This window comes from Peromyscus eremicus, chromosome 3, assembly GCF_949786415.1.
Source record: "Peromyscus eremicus chromosome 3, PerEre_H2_v1, whole genome shotgun sequence".
Lineage (NCBI taxonomy): Eukaryota > Metazoa > Chordata > Mammalia > Rodentia > Cricetidae > Peromyscus > Peromyscus eremicus.
The window spans coordinates 127,168,129-127,186,253 of record NC_081418.1 but is presented as its reverse complement, the minus strand read 5'-3'; the positions used below and the strand labels follow the sequence as shown (position 1 = coordinate 127,186,253).

The 18,125-nt window shown below is 57.6% G+C and overlaps 1 protein-coding gene across 1 annotated transcript in view; it reads left to right on the top strand.

Annotated features, from left to right (window-relative positions):
• Plxnd1 (plexin D1) overlaps positions 1-17,521 on the top strand; it is a 41,231-nt gene extending 23,710 nt beyond the window's left edge. Inside the window, exons 9-36 of the mRNA XM_059258431.1 lie at positions 602-706; positions 2,849-2,938; positions 3,119-3,212; positions 3,660-3,814; positions 4,317-4,468; positions 5,046-5,145; positions 5,228-5,367; positions 5,639-5,806; positions 5,888-5,978; positions 6,132-6,389; positions 6,483-6,632; positions 7,267-7,381; positions 8,993-9,100; positions 9,173-9,285; positions 9,876-9,980; positions 10,318-10,448; positions 10,663-10,861; positions 12,381-12,527; positions 12,681-12,837; positions 13,250-13,353; positions 13,436-13,499; positions 13,922-13,956; positions 14,140-14,244; positions 14,756-14,919; positions 15,731-15,878; positions 16,634-16,774; positions 17,120-17,194; positions 17,355-17,521. Coding sequence (XP_059114414.1) covers positions 602-706; positions 2,849-2,938; positions 3,119-3,212; positions 3,660-3,814; positions 4,317-4,468; positions 5,046-5,145; positions 5,228-5,367; positions 5,639-5,806; positions 5,888-5,978; positions 6,132-6,389; positions 6,483-6,632; positions 7,267-7,381; positions 8,993-9,100; positions 9,173-9,285; positions 9,876-9,980; positions 10,318-10,448; positions 10,663-10,861; positions 12,381-12,527; positions 12,681-12,837; positions 13,250-13,353; positions 13,436-13,499; positions 13,922-13,956; positions 14,140-14,244; positions 14,756-14,919; positions 15,731-15,878; positions 16,634-16,774; positions 17,120-17,194; positions 17,355-17,471 — 3,531 coding nt within the window. The 3' untranslated portion in view covers positions 17,472-17,521. The remainder of the gene's footprint in view (positions 1-601; positions 707-2,848; positions 2,939-3,118; positions 3,213-3,659; positions 3,815-4,316; positions 4,469-5,045; positions 5,146-5,227; positions 5,368-5,638; positions 5,807-5,887; positions 5,979-6,131; positions 6,390-6,482; positions 6,633-7,266; positions 7,382-8,992; positions 9,101-9,172; positions 9,286-9,875; positions 9,981-10,317; positions 10,449-10,662; positions 10,862-12,380; positions 12,528-12,680; positions 12,838-13,249; positions 13,354-13,435; positions 13,500-13,921; positions 13,957-14,139; positions 14,245-14,755; positions 14,920-15,730; positions 15,879-16,633; positions 16,775-17,119; positions 17,195-17,354) is intronic.
• Positions 17,522-18,125: the final 604 nt, after the last annotated feature.

Genomic DNA, 18,125 nt, shown 5'->3' with positions numbered 1-18,125 from the left:
GAGGGTGATGTCAGGTGTACACAGTCTCTCCCAGCCCAGTCCTAACCCTAATCCGTGCCCTGCCAGATGTGATCAGGAGGTCCCTGGCTAGAGGGTCATGGTGGCCCCAGGATGCATGACTGCTCCTGGGCCCTGTAACTTCTGGCCCCAGTAGGTCAGATGTTGAGGTGTGAGTACATAGGACCTTGAAGCTCCAGTACAGATATGGTCCCCAACATCCTGTTCGGAGGGATGTAGAGAGGGTGTATCCACAGCCCTTGCCTTCTCTGCACCCCCCCCCTAGTTTCTTCTGTACAGTGGGGTATGGTCCCTGAAAGCCACAGGGGCAATTTCTGGCTCAGGTCTGGCCCAGTGTTATGCTCTGGGAAGTTGAATCCCAAAGACCCCAGCCACCAAGAGTTCACCACCCCCCAACACCCAGGCACTCTGGGTCTGAGGAGCACATCAAGGAGGCAGACTCCGTTTTCTCATCTAGAAAGTGGGGCTGCAGGCTGCAGGCTGCTGCTGTGAAGGCTGCTGGCACCATGCGGGGGCAGAACTGTGTGTTGGGGGTGGGGGCTCTGTAACATCCTATTTGACCCCTCCTGTGTTTGGTCTGCAGAACCCTCAGGACTGCCCCCAGATCCTGCCCTCGCCCCTGGCGCCCGTGCCCACAGGTGGCTCCCAGGACATCCTGGTGCCTCTGACTAGTGCCACCTTCGTCCATGTAAGTAGAGGCTGAGCAAGGTCTGTCCTGGCGCCCAGAACGGTGACCCTGCTTTTCTCTCTGACTCCAGCAGTATAAGTCTTGGAGCGGGAAGAGCAGGCTGAGGTCTAGGGACAGCAGGCAGCCAGCAGCTGCCTAGGGAACCCTGGCCCACACCCCAGTACTCCTGCCCTGGAGGCTCCCTGGCATAGTGGCCCAGCCCTCTGCCCGGCACCACGCAGTCCACGGGTAGACGAGGTCCATGTGGGCTCCGCCTGCCCGGCCCAGACTGAGCAAGACCCTGGGTGCTCTAAGCTCTGTGGAACATGCAGGCCCAGTTCAAGGCTCCCATGTCTTTCCCAGAAGAGACCATGCCCCGAATTCCCATGGTCTAGAGGGGACACTGAGGGAGGAAGGGGTGTTTGGGAAGGGGATGTGCCCATCCCTGTCCCCCCCCGGAGGAATGTGGCAGAGGGGGGTTGATGAGTTTTGGAAGGATGCCAGCCTCCCTAATTCCTGGGACATGCCATCTGTCTCTGCCACGCTGGAGTTGAGGCCCGTGACGGTTGTCACACATGGGGGCCACGTGCCAGGCATCTGGGATGTGTCAGGGAGCCTCTTATAGGGTAAGAGCTCTTGAGGGCCAGGGTGGAGCTGCCCTCCACCCAAAGGCCTACCCTGCCAGGGCCTGGTGGGTCACAGGAGCAGAGTGGGGAGACTCTAGCCCCAACTTGGCCCTGGCTGATTCTCTCCAGCTGTGTGGCTCTTGGCTCATTCTCGGCTTTTACCAGCCACGGGAATCCCCACCCCCTGCCCCTTGCCCACCAGCCTCACCCTGACCATGCTTCTAGATCGCCTTGGGGGCGTGGGGCTGGGCAGCCCTGTGACAGGCTGCTCGGCCATGTCCTCGGGAGGGGACCCACTTCCAACTCCGCGTGCTGGGAACAGAAGCAGCATTTGGCCCTGTCAGCATCCTCTTCCCCTTGTTAGCTTCCGGCCAGGACCCCAGGAAGAAGAGGTTGTCCTGCTTTTTTCTCAGGGTGTCACATCTGCCAACGGCAGGGACGTAAACAGGAAGTACTGGCACATGGCTGCTGGGGGCTTGGTCTGTTGTCACTCAGCAAATATTTATTGCTATTACTCTTGAGGGAGCAAGATGAAGCGGAGGAACTGGGCCTAACTTAATGTGTTAACATTTATTGAGCACTTCCTGCATACCACCCATAACAAAGCACACATTAGACACCTGTCTACATAAGCCATAAAACATAGGGTCTGTACTTTGTCCAGCAGACCTATTCACATAATACAGTTAAGAAAACCAAGGCTCGGCCGGGCGGTGGTGGCGCACGCCTTTAATCCCAGCACTCGGGAGGCAGAGCCAGGCGGATCTCTGTGAGTTCGAGGCCAGCCTGGTCTACAAAGTGAGTTCCAGGAAAGGCGCAAAGCTACAAAGAGAAACCGTGTCTCGAAAAACCAAAAAAAAAAAAAAAAAAAAAAAGAAAGAAAGAAAGAAAAAGAAAAAAGAAAAGAAAAGAAAACCAAGGCTCAGAGAAGCAGCACAACCTGCCTGAGGCCACATAACAAACAAGTAAAGGCGCGATCTTATAGCTAGGCCTATGGGAGGGTGAACCCGAGCTTTCCACCAACTTCTGCTGGTCTTAAAGGTGTATAAAGGGCCCTGTGGTGAGCTAGGACCTTCCCAGTTAGTGAGGAGACGTGTGGAAACAGGACACTTGCAGGGCAGGGGGCCTCGGGGAAACAGGCTCTGCAGCTGGAATCTGGACACTTGTGATTCGCATTGATGGTAAAAAGGATACCAGCCCATGCAGAAGCCCTGGCACATGCCACATGGAGGTTGACAGGGTGTCCGTGGTTTAGCTTTACAGGGCAGAGACCAGGGACTCAGTCCAAGGGGCAAGTCAGGTCTCCTGGAGCCGGGGTGTCAGGAACTGGTTTGGGCCACTGAGGGTGACCGGGAGGCTGTCAGAGTCATAGGTCAGAGTCCTCAGTGTCTGCAGTTCCTGACATGATGGCCAGTAAGGAGATTCTGGGGCAGAAGCTAGGTGGAGCCCCTTGCCCACCTGTCAGGGTGGCAGCTGCCATGTTCTGATAGAGGTATGAGGGGTGGGTGCTGGTAAAGCCTCTGCGCTGTGTCTGCAGGGTACCTCCCTGGAGTGCAGCTTTGGGCTGGAAGAGAGCTTCGAGGCTGTGTGGGTGAATGACTCGCTGGTACGCTGCAACCAAGTGGTGGTAAGTGGCATGACCCCAGGAGGGCACAGAGGTGACCCACTCGGCCTCCTTCCCTCCTCACCCTACGTGCTTCTGCTTTCTGGTCCCCCCTTCCCCTGCCCTCATCCATCTTGGTGACACCCTTGCCCCCATGGGAGACCCAGACCCCACCCTCACCTTTCACACCTCCTCATTTTGCAGCTGCACACCACCCAGAAGAGCCAGGTGTTTCCACTCAGCCTGAAGCTGAAGGGGCCGCCAGACAGGTTCCTAGACAGCCCTAACCCCATGACAGGTGAGTGTCCAACCTATCCCACATCGCCACTGGGAGGGGCCCAGCCTTGGGGGCTCCCCCAGCAACCACAAACGTCGTACCCCATAAGTCCAAACACTCACTGAGACGCTTGGGCCAGCCCCTCTGCTGTGGCCAGCCTTATCCCAATAGTCGTGTACCTCCAGGACCTTACTTCCCCCTCTGAACCTCTGAGCCCTGTTGTCCCTGTGTCAAGGGAGGCCACAGCCTTTACTGCAAGCCTGACCAGGACTCAGCCAATCCCTTTAAGTCTTGTCTGTAAAATGGGGCACCAGTAGTTCCTCTGCACAGGGTCCCCAGGAGGAGGAGTGTTGATGAGGCTGGGGGCTGGACCCAGGGCTGCATAGTTAGGAGCCGGCCAAGAACTTTAAGGGCACTGACCCCAGAGTGGCCTCGCTTCAGGCTGACCGTGCTGTCCTGTGTCCACAGTTGAGGTCTACAATTGTGCTATGGGCAGCCCTGACTGTTCCCAGTGCCTGGGCCGCGAGGACCTGGGTCACCTCTGTGTTTGGAATGATGGCTGTCGCCCGAGAGGGCCCCTGCAGCCACTCCCTGGCACCTGCCCAGCCCCCGAGATCCGATCGGTAAGCGCATGCCATGCCGGGCATTACTGACACACATTGCTATGAGATTGGCTGATAGGTCACTTCCTGTGGCTACTGTCTTAATGGGGACAGACACTGGGAGGTGGGGGCTTTGACCCATTGATTTTCAAAGCACCCCAGGACATCTCCATCCTGGTGACAGCTGAGGCTTATAGGAATTCACCAGCCTGATTTAATTAAGAAAAAACCCCAGGGAAGGATTCTGATTGACTTAGCCTGGGCCAAGTGCGCACCCCTAGGCCAATAAGCTTCTGGATTAGATGCTGAATTCTGTAGCCAGGCATGGCCACCAAGGGCCACATGGCATCTTCAGGCTCCCGTGAGACCCGTGCAGCCCAGCCACTAGTTGCCCCAGCCCTCTGAACCCTCCATGTCCTCTGCTAAGTAGAGGGTCTGTGTGGCTCCCGCCTCTTGTGGGCCCATGTGACAATCGGAGGGACACCCAGACCTCAGACCCTCACTCGCCCTGGTTCCCTGGCAGATTGAGCCTCTGAGTGGCCCCTTGGACGGCGGGACCTTGTTGACCATCCGCGGCAGGAACCTGGGCCGCCGGCTCAGTGATGTGGCCCACGGTGTGTGGATTGGCAGTGTAGCCTGTGAACCCCTGGCTGACAGATACACAGTTTCAGAGGAGTGAGTGTCAGGCGCTGCCAACCTAATCCTCACCCCGCCCCCCATGATGGCACATGGCTGGGCCTCCCGCTGTCTCTGCCTAGGCCATTCCTCTATCCTGCCCGCACTCTGCTGTCTCTTCCGGGAAGCCCTCAGGGCTCTCCCTGCCACATCAGCCTTGCTTTGATGAGAACCACTTGATACTAGTAAAGTTTGGGAGGGCTCTGATGGGGTATAAAGATCAGGGTGCAACAGCTGGGCCCCAGGGCCTCTGGGGAATTCTGCAAGCAGGAAATTAGCAGGGTTTCCTGTTGAAAGGCACTGAGCCAGGCTTGCAGATAATGGCATCAGGTGGCTAACCTAGGCTAGCTGGGCAAACTGCCCGGTGATCAGAGATCATCTGATCTTACCCCTTGTCTCCGAGCCACAGTCTGGGGAAACCGTGGAGTGTCGTGTCCCCCTTGGCCGTCCCTGCAGTGACCATCTGCCCGTGGAGAACATTGTTGGTGGGGCATTCTGGTGTATGAGTGGGAGGCAGGAGCCATGGGCAGACACAGGTACTGGCTCACCCTCTGTCCACATGCCTGCCTGTCCTCAGGATTGTGTGTGCCACAGGGCCCGCACCAGGGGCCTTCTCAGACGTGGTGATCGTGAACGCCTCCAAGGAGGGCAGGTCTCGGGAGCACTTCTCCTATGTGGTAAGTACACCACCACCACCCGCCATCCATCTCGCTCCCCATAAGCCTGCAGCCAGAGCCGAACCCCTTCCCTTCTCCCCAGCTGCCCGTGGTCCACTCCCTGGAGCCTGCCCTGGGTCCAAAGGCAGGGGGCACCAGGATCACCATTCACGGCAGTGACCTCCACGTGGGCTCGATGCTCCAGGTCCTGGTGAATGACACGGACCTCTGCACGGACCTTATGTAAGCCATGCCCACAGCCTGCAGCTGGGAGGTGGGTGACCCCCTCCATAGGTCTCATCCGGGTATGCCCTGTTCGGTCCCTTCTTGGCTTGGGGTGGATGTGGGAAGGAAGGAGGAGGGAGATGTCTGAGTTGGGCACAACCCAAGCCAGCGTGGGACAGTGGGAAGAAGAAACTGGGCGGAAGTGGCAGAGGACAAGGCCGGAGCACCTGCAGTGGGTGAGCAGCTGGAAAGGGCCACACTCATGGCGTCCGCTCGTCACTCCCCATAGGCGCACGGCCACCAGCATCACCTGCACTGTGCCTAGGGGTACCCTGCCCACTCTGGTGCCTGTGTGTGTGCGCTTTGAGAGCCGGGGCTGCGTGCATGGGAACCTCACCTTCTGGTACATGCGGAACCCCGTCATCACCGCCATCCGTCCGGGCCGCAGCCCCGTTAGGTGAGATCCAGATCCACCCATGCCCACCCCGTCTCACTGTCCAGGCTGCGGGGAGCCTCACAAGTCTCGCTGTCCCCTCAGCGGTGGCAGGACCATCACTGTGGCTGGCGAACGTTTCCACATGGTGCAGAACGTATCAATGGCGGTACACCACATTGGCCGGGAGCCCACGGTGAGGGGGCAGGGTAGATGGGGGTGAGGTGGTCCTGTGCAGCCAGGGTCCTGAAGTTCCTGCTCATGTCTGCTCCACTTGGTCTCTCTATCTCCCCACCTCTCTTTGCCCTCACCCTCCAATCTTCCATTCTCCTGGGTTCATCCTACCCAGTTCTGCAAGGTTCTCAACTCTACGCTCATCACGTGCCCGTCTCCTGGAGCCCTGGGCAATGCTTCGGCCCCTGTAGACTTCTTCATCAATGGCCGGGCATACACAGACGAAGCAGCCGAGGAGCTGCTGGACCCTGCGGAGGCCCAGCGCGGCAGCCGGTTCCGTCTGGACTACCTCCCCAACCCACAGTTCTCCACGGCCAAGAGGGAGAAGTGGATCAAGCATCACCCAGGGGAGCCGCTCACCTTAGTCATCCATGTGAGCACCTGGCTGGGAGGACAGGTGATGGGGCCAGGGGGCAGCTGACCGGGGAACCCCAACCCCATCCCAGCATCCAATCTGCACCCACAGAAGGAGCAAGACAACCTCGGGCTTGAGAGCCATGAGTACCACATCAAGATTGGCCAGGTGTCCTGCGACATCCAGATCGTCTCAGACAGAGTCATCCACTGCTCAGTCAATGAGTCTCTGGGCACAGCTGAGGGCCAGTTGCCCATCACAGTGAGTGGGCGGGGCTCTGGAGGTGGGCGGGCCCGGCTTCTGGGTACAGAAGTCGCTGAGTGTTTTCATACTCAGTAACTTAGGCCAGCAAAGCAGAGCTTTATACCCTGACTTGACAGATGGGGAAACTGAGACCCAAGTCATTAATTAGCACCAGAAGCTATTCAAAAGTGGCTCCTGCCTGTTTGGGTGTCCCGCCCAGAGTGTGGCCTGCCAGTCATTATGTAGAACTATGGAGAAGAGCAAAGACAGCCGGGGGAGGGGGAGGGGGGACTTCCTGTACTGCATCTGCATACTTCCTGCTGGGTCACCCCTCACCTGTTCCCAGGACAGCAGCCAGACCCCCAAGGGCTTCTCTGTCACACACCCCCGCCCCGCCACCCCCCCGGCCCGCCCCCCCCCCCCGGTCCTCCCCCACTAGGCGATCATCACCACAGCTCTGTACCGAGTTGGCCTCTCTGCCAAACCCTGAATCATAGTTTGTCAGGCACAGTTTGGTCAGGAGGTCACTGTGGCTGTCTGTGAGGCTTAGTTAGAGCGGCCAGGTCACTTCTGTGTGCACACAGCTAGAGAGAAGAGCTGAGGCGTAGCTTTAGCAAAGCCTGATGTACCACCCCCACCCCACTGTGCACAGATCCAGGTGGGGAACTTCAACCAGACCATTGCCACCCTGCAGCTGGGGGGCAGCGAGACGGCCATCGTGGTGTCCATTGTCATCTGCAGTGTCCTGTTGCTGCTGTCTGTGGTTGGTAAGTAGCCGGCACTTGAGAGAGTCGGGAGGGCATATGTGAATCTCTCTGAGAGTGGCGGTGGGTAAGGTGTGGGCACAAGTAGGCACCCTGAGGTGGGGACAGGTAGAAGGTGGCAGATAGCGGTCAGATCTCCCGTGCTCGGGCCATTGGCTTTGGATGCAAGGCAGGGGAATGTGAGGGCTGCTGGAGAGAGGTTGTTCAGGAGAAATGATCCCGTGTGTTTAAGCAGCGTGGCAGAGCAAAGCCCCCCTGCACTGCTGGGGGACGAAGGTCCGCTTTCCTTGGGAAAGGGCCTCAGTTCAAAAAGTTGTTAGGCAGAGATGGCCCAGTAAATCCACACGGGATACCTACCCAAGGGAAAGGAAACCATGTCCACATAAAATCTTGTGTGCGGATGTTTGTAGCAATATTACTTACAATAATCAAGAGGTCACAACCACCCAATGTCCATCAAATGATAAATGGGTAATTAAAATGTGGTGTATCCATACAATGGAGTTTTCAGCCATAAAAAGGAATGAAGTCCCAATACATTCCACAACATAGATGGGTCTTGAAAACATGGGAAATTAAAAAGATAGACACAAAAGGCTATATATTGCCCAACTGTTTTTTTATTGGAAGTATTTAGAATAGGCAAATTCATAGAGACAGAAAGATTAGTGGTTGTCTGGGAGAGGGAGGAAATGGGGAGCAACTCCTTAAAGGGTAAGGGTCTCCCTTGAACACTAAGAATGTTCTAAAACTGATAACACTGATGGCCCATGGTCTATAAACTCAGACCCCCTGGCCTGGGTTATAGAGTTCGTGTGTGCATTTGGAGGCCAGAGGCGTGGCCGCTCAGTGGCTGTCATCTCTGTTTTGAGGCAGGATCTCTCACTGGGACCTGGAGCTCGCTGGCTTCGCTAGGCTTGCAGGCCCGCAAGCCCCAGGCATCTGCCTCTCTCTGCCTTCACAGCCCTCGGACTGCAGGCTCATGCCACCATGCCCTGCTTTTTATAGGAGTCCTGGGGATCAAACCCGGGTCCTCACATGTACACAAATGCTTTCCCAAGTAAGCCATCACCCCAGCTCCCATGTTTTGTTTTTTAAATTCCTGTGTCCAGTTTTCAAAAGCTATGAGGGAAAACAGGAAGATGAACACCCTGGATGTTTTTTTTCTAAAACTACTATCCACAATATTTCTCTATATACCAGTGGATACTCCATCCCTCCCAGGGAAGGCAGGTACTGTATACTGCTTTGAAAAGTTGAACTCACAAGGCACACCAGGGCAGAAGAAACAAATCGCCCATACTTCTTTTTAGTTCCTTTAATGATGTCAATGTTTCCATCTTGTAACACCCATACTTCTTTGACCCAGAGAAAGCCCCTGGTGACTGCTTTTTGACACATTTCTTTTTCTAAGAAAAGCCATCAAGGGTTGCCCTGCTGGCTGGTCCCCAAACCCTCTGTTGTCAGGGAGGGACAAAGGGCAGAAGGGCTGAGGACGACTGTTTGCCTCCTGCCTAGAAGCCCCGAGGCCCGTGGGTCGAGCCTGTCCTTCTAGGCCCACACCTCAACAGCAGCTGCCCGCTGACACCTTTTCACGGCCTCTGCTGTCCACAGCCCTGTTCGTCTTCTGCACCAAGAGCCGCCGTGCCGAGCGCTACTGGCAGAAGACCCTGCTGCAGATGGAGGAGATGGAGTCTCAGATCCGAGAGGAGATCCGCAAAGGTGGGTACCAGGGTCGGGTGGCGCGGCCCGAGGCTGGGCAGGATCGCTCACGGCTGCCGCTCCGTCCCACAGGCTTTGCAGAGCTGCAGACAGACATGACGGATCTCACCAAGGAGCTGAACCGCAGCCAGGGCATCCCCTTCTTGGAGTACAAGCACTTTGTGACTCGAACCTTCTTCCCCAAGGTACACAGCCTCCAGCATGCGTTGGTCACCACGGGGGAGTTGGAATCAGCGCACCTCTGTGGAGCCTGTCCACAGCCACCCTGGTTCCCGCTCTCTCCCCCTTTCCCTGCTTACTTGTTGTTTAGCTTTCTATATGGAAGACTGCTGTCATGTCCCCCATGTTGGCCTACCTCTCCCCTCACTAAGGGAGCTGAGCAGGGGGGTAAGGACTCTCTCGGGTCCCTGCCAGACTTCTCGGTCTCCACATTCCCATTTCCTCTTGGTCCAGGGTCCATGGGCTTACTGTCCCCTCTGCAATAGCCTAAGGAAAAACCTGGCTCCACCACTTCAGGAACTCCCCTCCAGCTTTTTCCAACCTCAGAACCTAGCAGCCTGCCTGCCTCAGTCTCCCCTCCTGCAGCGCTCAGTGGCTCTTGTTTGACCCTGAGCCTCAGGTCCCTTGCTGTGCTACACCACAATCTGTGCCCCTCTAGGGAGCCCTGGGTCCCTGGCCACGGCCGGCCACCGTGCGGCCCCGCCACTCTCCGTGGCGTGTGGCGACCCCGGTGCCTGTCAGTCTGCAGAGCTAAAGCACTGGCTTCTCTCTGCAGTGTTCTTCCCTCTATGAAGAGAGGTACGTGTTACCCTCACAGACCCTCAACTCCCAAGGCAGCTCCCTGCCCCAGGAAACCCACCCGCTGCTGGGAGAGTGGAACGTGAGTACCTGGCCCCAGGGGCTTCCACCCACTCTGTGATCCAGATCATTAGAAGGTAGCAGGTCCTCCCCTCTGGGAGACATTCAAGCAGCCGTTCAGGGTGCTGGCCAGGCAGAGCGCACAGCCATATGATCTCATGCCACCGCTGCGTACACATAGGAAGGGGCACACAGAGTGCATGTTGGGCTGCCCCTCTGCCTGTCTCCAGGAGAAGTTAGGAAGCATGCCCCAGTGGCAGGTAGTGAACACCCTATCCCAGGGGGCATCTAAGCAACCAGCATGGGTCCGGGGGGCCTCCTTGGATACATAACACCAGTGTTTCCCTCTGCGTCCACAGATCCCGGAACACTGCCGGCCCAGCATGGAGGAGGGGATCAGCTTGTTCTCCTCGCTGCTCAACAACAAGCACTTCCTTATCATCTTTGTCCACGCCCTGGAGCAGCAGAAGGACTTCGCTGTGCGGGACAGGTCAGGCTGCGTGAGATGCAGGGACACAGGGGTCCCCGGGGAAGCGGTCACCAAATATCAAACCACAGGCTCTGGGACTCCCAGACATTCCTCATTGCCCCTGGCAGGCTCCCGGTGTAGGCAGACTCTTCTGGCTATCTGTAGGAACTGCCATGGAGGGCCACCCTGGTCCAGAGGGAGGTGGCCTGACCTTACTGATCCTCCATGCCTGCAGGTGCAGCCTGGCATCACTGTTGACCATCGCGCTGCATGGTAAGCTGGAGTACTACACAAGCATCATGAAGGAGTTGCTGGTGGATCTCATCGACGCCTCGGCCGCCAAGAACCCGAAGCTCATGTTGCGGCGCACCGAGTCGGTGGTAGAGAAGATGCTTACCAACTGGATGTCCATCTGCATGTATGGCTGCTTGAGGGTGAGGCCCTGCTCTGCCCAGAAGCCCCGCCCCTACAGGCAAAGCTAACTTCATTAAGGTCTGCCCTCTAGGGCGGGGGGTGGTACCGTTCCAGTGGGACCCCTTTGGACAGGTGGGATACGGAAGCTTGGCGAAGATCTGGCTAGCCTGCTCCAGGGGCACACAGCACTCTCAGGCGGGCCAGAGGCTGGTGGGTCTTGTTGTCCTGTAGCCTTGGTCCTCAAGCCCCCTCCCCTGGCGGGGAGCAGCATTGGGAGGAGCTTCAGGTCCCTGCATTCCTGAGCCTTCCTCCCCTTAGGGGAGGGGGCACAGAAGCAAAACTTCAAGTATTGAACAGCCCCTGCCGTAGAGCAGAGCCTGGCCCAGTCTGGCTGATGCCTGATTGGAAAAGCCAAGAGGGTTTCCTGGAGCAGGTGACTCACCCTGAGCCCTGAGGGCTCAGTGGGAAGGAGCTAAGGGGCCCGGGCCAAGGGGGCAGCCCAGATATAGGGTACAGCATGAGCCAAGATCAGGGGAGGGCACACCACAGAGCTTTAGGCAGCCAGGGCCTCTCTCTGGAGTCAGACTAGTGAGGACATCGCAAAGCACCACCCGTGGGCCAGCCCAGGATCCAGCTACCCCAAGGTGGCAGAGGTCCAGGGACCAACTAGGCATCATCCTTCAAGAAGAAAGGCAAAGGCCTGGACAGGACCCAGAACCAGAACCTTAACTGTTCTGGGCTGTGACTGGACGCTGGTACAACCTGGCTGTGTGGTTCTGGGCAAGTCATTTCCCTCTCTGGACTTTAGTTTCATTTTGTCAAATGATACCCCAGCCTAGGAGCCCTGTGGCTCGTTCTGGGACAATCAGAGTAGAAAAGAAATAGGAGAGAAGCCACGTTCTGAGCCATCAGGGACCACAGGGGCCACGGTAGACTCTGGACCCAAGTTTCGTGGCCACTGTGGGTGACCTTAGCCTGGCTTTCCCCCGCCAGATAATGGGGTGCTGGTGACTCCCAGGCCAGACCACGGTAGCAGGAAGCAGGGCTGGCAGCTGCCTTGACGCTGCTGCCAAAGCAGCCTGATGTTATTACAAACTTAATTTTCCCTCCAAACCTATTCACCATGGGCCGTTCCGTATCCGCCCTCCACGGAACAGCTGGGCCCTAGCCCTGGAGTGGTGGGGAAGGTCAGCTCGAGGCTGCGGCTGTAGGAGGAGGATGTGAAGTCTGGTTGGGCTGACGCGCCCTAAAGACATCCATCTTGGGTTTCCTCGAGGCTTCTTCTGGGTCCTGGCTCCACACAGCCGTACCTGGGCAGGCTCCAGCTTTGTAGAAAGGCTTCGTCCTCAGGCATAGGAGTCCAGTTTTACTTCTCCCTTTTGTGCAATGCCAGGCAGGGTACTGGCCCTCTCTGAGCCTCCGTGAGGATGGCTGCTGGTCCCTGGCTGTGTAGCTGGGATGCCGTGGAGACACCCTGGAGAGGGTGTGGGTGTCAGCGTCTACAGGAGGTGGTGACTCCTGCCCTCTCGATGCTCACAGGAGACTGTAGGTGAGCCGTTCTTCCTGCTGTTGTGTGCCATCAAGCAGCAGATCAACAAAGGCTCCATTGACGCCATCACAGGGAAAGCCCGCTACACGCTCAATGAGGAGTGGTTGCTGAGGGAGAACATTGAGGCCAAGCCCCGGGTGAGCCAGGGCCGGGGCACTGGTCCCCTAGTGGGTGAGTGTCCTTAGCTGGGCTGTCCTGGCCTCCAGTCCGGACCAGGCCTCCCCAGCTGGGGTCACCAGGCCTGATGATGACGATGGCCCTTTGCTGACACCCCTCTCTCTCTCGTGCAGAACCTGAACGTGTCCTTCCAGGGCTGTGGTATGGATTCACTGAGCGTGCGGGCCATGGACACAGACACACTGACGCAGGTGAAGGAGAAGATCCTGGAAGCCTTCTGCAAGAATGTACCCTACTCACAGTGGCCGCGGGCGGAGGACGTGGACCTCGGTGGGCAAGGGCAGGCGCCATGCCTGGCGGCTGGCTGCTCCAGCCTCTTTCCCTGTGTTAGTCGAGGCCCTGGAGTTCCCCCGTGAGGAGGAATCCCTTGTTCTGCAGCTGTGGGCAACAGCAAAAAGCAATCAAGAAACGCTAGTCCAAGAGGGCTTGGGGGCTGGGTTTTGAGGGATGTGTAAGAGTCACACTCAGACCACTTACCAGAAACTCTTCCTAAAGTTCACCCTGCATTAGGCCCTGCCCTGTACTCTGGACAGTTAGGGTGAACAGCTGGGCTCCCAAAGGGGTGTGGCCCTGCTTTTGAATCCAGAAGGAGAAAATGAGGCTGCTTCTGCTGTGGCCCAGGCTAGTGGCTGCCCCTGGGGCCACCCACTTCCCTAGCCCTGATGCCCCTTCTCTCCTCCAGAATGGTTTGCCTCAAGCACCCAGAGCTACGTCCTCCGGGACCTGGATGACACGTCAGTGGTGGAGGACGGCCGTAAGAAACTGAACACGCTGGCCCACTATAAGGTGCCCGACCTGACCCAGGCCCCGCCCCCACCCCCTCTCCTCTCTAACCTCTGGCTTCTGACCTCCTCTCTCCTCTTGTCAGATTCCTGAGGGTGCCTCCCTAGCCATGAGCCTCACAGACAAGAAGGACAACACTCTGGGCCGAGGTAAGGCTTGGATGGAGCTGGGGAAGGGATCCAGGCGGGGGTGTGAGGGAGCTGCCTTCCTGGGCTCCTCTGAGCTGTGCTGGGGGGAACTGAGGACTGGGGGCCCTCCACCTCGGTGCTGCTGTATCCAAGCTGATTGCTTCCAACAGCTAGAGCAAGGCCCCAGGAGGATACATGCACTTCTAGGAGGCCCTGACCATGGCCAGGCCTGAGCCTCCAACTCCAGACCACGCCCTCACATGCCCCAGGCCCAGATCCTTGGGGGTCCCAGGATCCCTGTGAGGTGGAAAGCCAGATCTTGGCTCTCTATCTCTCTACAGCTTGTTCTCTGGGCATCTCTCTCTCTCTCTCTTGCTCCCTCCCTGACTCGGGTTACCCTCCCCACCCCCCTCATTTGTTTATTGTGTGTTTCCCTTTTGCAGTAAAAGACTTGGACACAGAAAAGTATTTCCATTTGGTGAGTGCCCGGCCTCAGGCCCTGGGGAGCCGGCTTTTCTGGGCGTGGCTTTGGCTTTCTGCCTCCCCAGGCCTCCAGGAAAGTGCTCCTAGGCCCTGGGAAAAGCCAGAGTGGGTGAGGGACCAGAGGTGGGCCCAGGGGCTGGGAGGGCTGGGGAGGGTGCCAACCCTGCCCACCTTGCAGGTGCTGCCCACAGATGAGCTGGTAGAGCCGAAGAAGTCCCACCGGCAGAGCCATCGCAAGAAGGTGTTGCCAGAGATCTACCTGACCCGCCTGCTGTCTACCAAGGTGGGCCCCACCTGGTCTCCACCCCTGTAGGGACTTGAAGGGGGTCCTGTGCTCTAAGGAGAAGTCTCTGTATTCTTGCCACCACCCATTGGGCAGCAGAGGACCCAGGGGCACTTCGTGTCCTCAGGTCCCAAGACTCAGGACAACACCCAGAGCCCACATTCTGATCCCCCTTGCCCACTATGCCCCGGGGTCTTGATGGGCATTCCCACCCTGCCAAGAAAGCATCATTGACAAAACACGTTTAAGAATCTTGAGGCTCAGGGGGCTGGGGAGATGGCTCAGCAGTTCAGAGCCCTGGCTGCTGCTCTTCCAGAGGACCCGAGTTCAATTCCCAGCATCCACATGGCAGCTCACACCATCTGTAACTCCAGTTCCAGGTGTTCTGACACCCTTACAGACATACATGCAAGCAAAACACCAATGTACATAAAATAAAAATTAAAAAAAAAAAATCTTGAGGCGCAAAGATGCTCTGAGGCTGGACTGATGTCCCACATCTTCCCTGCAGGGCACACTGCAGAAGTTCCTGGATGACCTGTTCAAGGCTATCCTGAGCATCCGAGAAGACAGGCCCCCGCTGGCCGTCAAGTATTTCTTTGACTTCCTAGAGGAGCAGGCGGAGAAGAGAGGCATCTCTGACCCTGACACCCTGCACATCTGGAAGACCAACAGGTGGTGGCCGTGGGGTGGGGCACAAATGATGTGATGGCGCCAGGGTAGGCAAGGCACAAGAGGCAGAGCCTGGCCTGGGTGCTGCCTGCCTGGAGTCAGATCCTGTCTGCCGTCCCCCCCACCCCCTGCTGTGTGGTCTCCAGTGAGAGACTTAGTTAGCTCTCTGTGCTGCAGTCTCCCTCTGTAAAACCAGAAGGCCTCATCTGAGCTTGCCCTCACCTCCCTCTCTCTATGCCCCATCATGTAGAGGGACGCCAAGGCCCTTAGCCAGCCAGGCCCGAGGTCGCACAGACTGGGGAATGGCAGGACACGCTGCAGCTCTTTCTCACACGCCCAGTTCGGAGCTTCCTTTGAGGCCCATCCTAGCTTTTGGGGGGTCACATACCCCACCAAGAAGTTCCCAGAACTCTCAGCCTGACCCTCCCGAAAAACGCCCATGTAAACTCAGCTGCAGTTTTCTCCCTGCTCGGGGGGGGGGGGGGGGGGGGCGGGGGGGGACACCCAGGCTCTGCAGGGCTGAGAAGGGGATTGTCCCCAACCCCCTCTGGCCTCCTGAGGACAGTCAGCCCTGCCTTCTGTGTGCAAGGCCGAGTGGGGGAGGAGCCTGGACCCAGGCAGCAGGGGGGGCCTCCTAATGAGAACCAGGAGTCTAGCGTGCAAGGGGCGGGAGGCTCTCTGGGGTGAGGGTTGGCCTGTAGCTGGCAGGGGAAGGCTGAGGTGCCCAGAGGCTGCAGGGGCTGTGAGAACCAGCATTGTCTACCTCCCAGGCCCTTCACTGAGCTCCTGCACCCCCACTGTCCCTGCCCCACAGCCTTCCGCTCCGCTTCTGGGTAAACATCTTGAAAAATCCGCAGTTTGTCTTCGACATAGAGAAGACAGACCACATCGATGCCTGCCTGTCTGTCATCGCGCAGGCCTTCATTGATGCCTGCTCCATCTCTGACCTACAGCTGGGCAAGGTTAGCTACTCCGGCTACTCCTGAGTAGGGGGAGGGGCTAGCCTGAACTCTGTGAGTCCTTCAAGGTGGGCAGAGAGTGGGTAGCAGGCCAGAGGGAGCCCCACAGGCCCCTACCAAGGGCAGAGGAAATGCTGGATCAGAGAGTAGAAGCCACAAAGCCTTCTGAGAAGAGAGGTGACCTGGCTAGGCAGCCCAGAACTCTGAGGCCATGAGCACCCATGGGATCACAGAACTAGGCTGGTGCTGTGGGGTGAGGGCCGGGCCCTGTCTCTAGCCCTGGAGTCTGAGCCCACAAGGGAAAGGAAATGTCACCACTTCACACATGCATCCCGTGACAACAAAGAACTGCCAGCATACTTAGCACATGGTGCTTTTGGGGTGTTGGAAGTGCAGGGTGGGAAACATTCCCGCAGCCAAGAACCAGCTTCCAGCCATCTCAGCCACCAAATCCCATCACCCTAATAAGGGTGTAAACAAGACAGGCTGCGGGCTGCGTGCAGCAGAGGGCTGCTGGCACACAGCCCAGGAGCTCTTCCCATTAAATGAAAGTCCCCCCGTGGGTCACTATCCTCACAGCCCCCAGCATAGTAGGCCAAGGCCTCCATGCAAGAGAGGGGGAGGGCCAGAAGACTCCCTGGTCCCAAGTCTGACTGAGCGTTGTTTAGCCATGGTTGAGGACCCACTAAGGCCCTCTAGGTGGCAGTGGGGACAAGTCCCATCTTCCAGCCACCCAAATGCTGTGGTATCCCTCACAGGACTCACCCACCAACAAGCTTCTGTATGCGAAGGAGATCCCCGAGTACCGGAAGATTGTGCAGCGCTATTACAAACAGATCCAGGACATGACTCCCCTCAGCGAACAGGAAATGAACGCACACCTGGCCGAGGAGTCTCGGGTAGGTGGCCTGGGGGGGCCTAGGCAAGGAGGGTAGTGACAATGGGCTTGGCCTCGAGGGGCCAGCACCCATCAGGATGGGGCAGGAGACACAGGAAGAATTTGGGGGCAGCCACAGTTTCCCTCCTTTGTGTACACCTTCATCAACATGTTTTCCCCAAAGTCCAAGGATAGGGTGGAGTATACTCTGAAGACATGGGAGGTTGGAATTCTGGGTCCAGGAAACCAGTATGTCCCTAGGTTGGAGGGGCCTGAATTAGTCTATCAGCAGGCTGTGGGAAGGGAGTGGACTGGGTCCTAACCTGGAGGGTTAAATGTTCCCTTTCCTCTTACCCCACCTTTATAGAAATACCAGAATGAGTTCAATACAAACGTGGCCATGGCTGAGATCTATAAATATGCCAAGAGGTATCGCCCACAGGTGAGCTCCCCCACCCAAGATTTGCCCATTTCAGCCCATAAAAATGAACTTCTCACTTGGGGTTTATCTGGGGGCGTTGGCACTTTGATGAGGTCACTGGTGAGTGCCCCCTCCCAAGATCTAAGGCATGGCACAACTGACCCACTGCCCGCCCCCCCAGATCATGGCTGCCCTGGAGGCAAACCCCACTGCCCGAAGGACCCAGCTCCAGCACAAGTTTGAGCAGGTGGTGGCTCTGATGGAGAACAACATCTATGAGTGTTACAGCGAGGCCTGAGGCAGGAGAGTGACCAGAAGCTACTGCCAGGGAGATGGTGGCCAGGCCACTTGGGCTGGGAACTGACAGAGAGGAGCCTGCTGGGTGAGAAGGGAGGAGGAGCCTGGCCTCTTAGAGCCCCAGAGCTCTCAGCCTCGTCCCCTGGGGCATCTCTGTCCTGCCATCTGCCCAAGATCTGACCCTGGGACAAGGGCTTCGGACATCGCTGCCAGTCCTGGAGAAGGCTTTCCCTGCCAACCAGGACGGCCTGGACCGCGCCTGCCTGCACCGCGCCTGCCCGCTCGCTCTGCTCCAGGCTGCTCAGCACACTTTGGGAGAGGTGGCCGTATCCCAGAACACTACCTCATCCACCTGGCAGAGGGGAGCCTGCGATTGATTTCGGCTTCAACCACCAAGATGTTGTCTGTGTCCCTCACCCAGAGGGGGCCCTGGCCACCAACAATTCCAAGCAGGGTCAGATTTTTTTGTTGTTGTTCCATCGGCCAGCGGCAGCATGGGCAGTGCCCATTGCCCACAGAATGGTGGAGAGGAGGAGACAGGTTGGGGGGTTCCTGGTCCTCCAGAAAGGGAGGAAGTCGAGGATGCGGGGCTGTAGCTGGACTACCCAATCTTCCTGGAAGTATTTCTAAAGAGCACCACTTTTTTTGTTGTTTT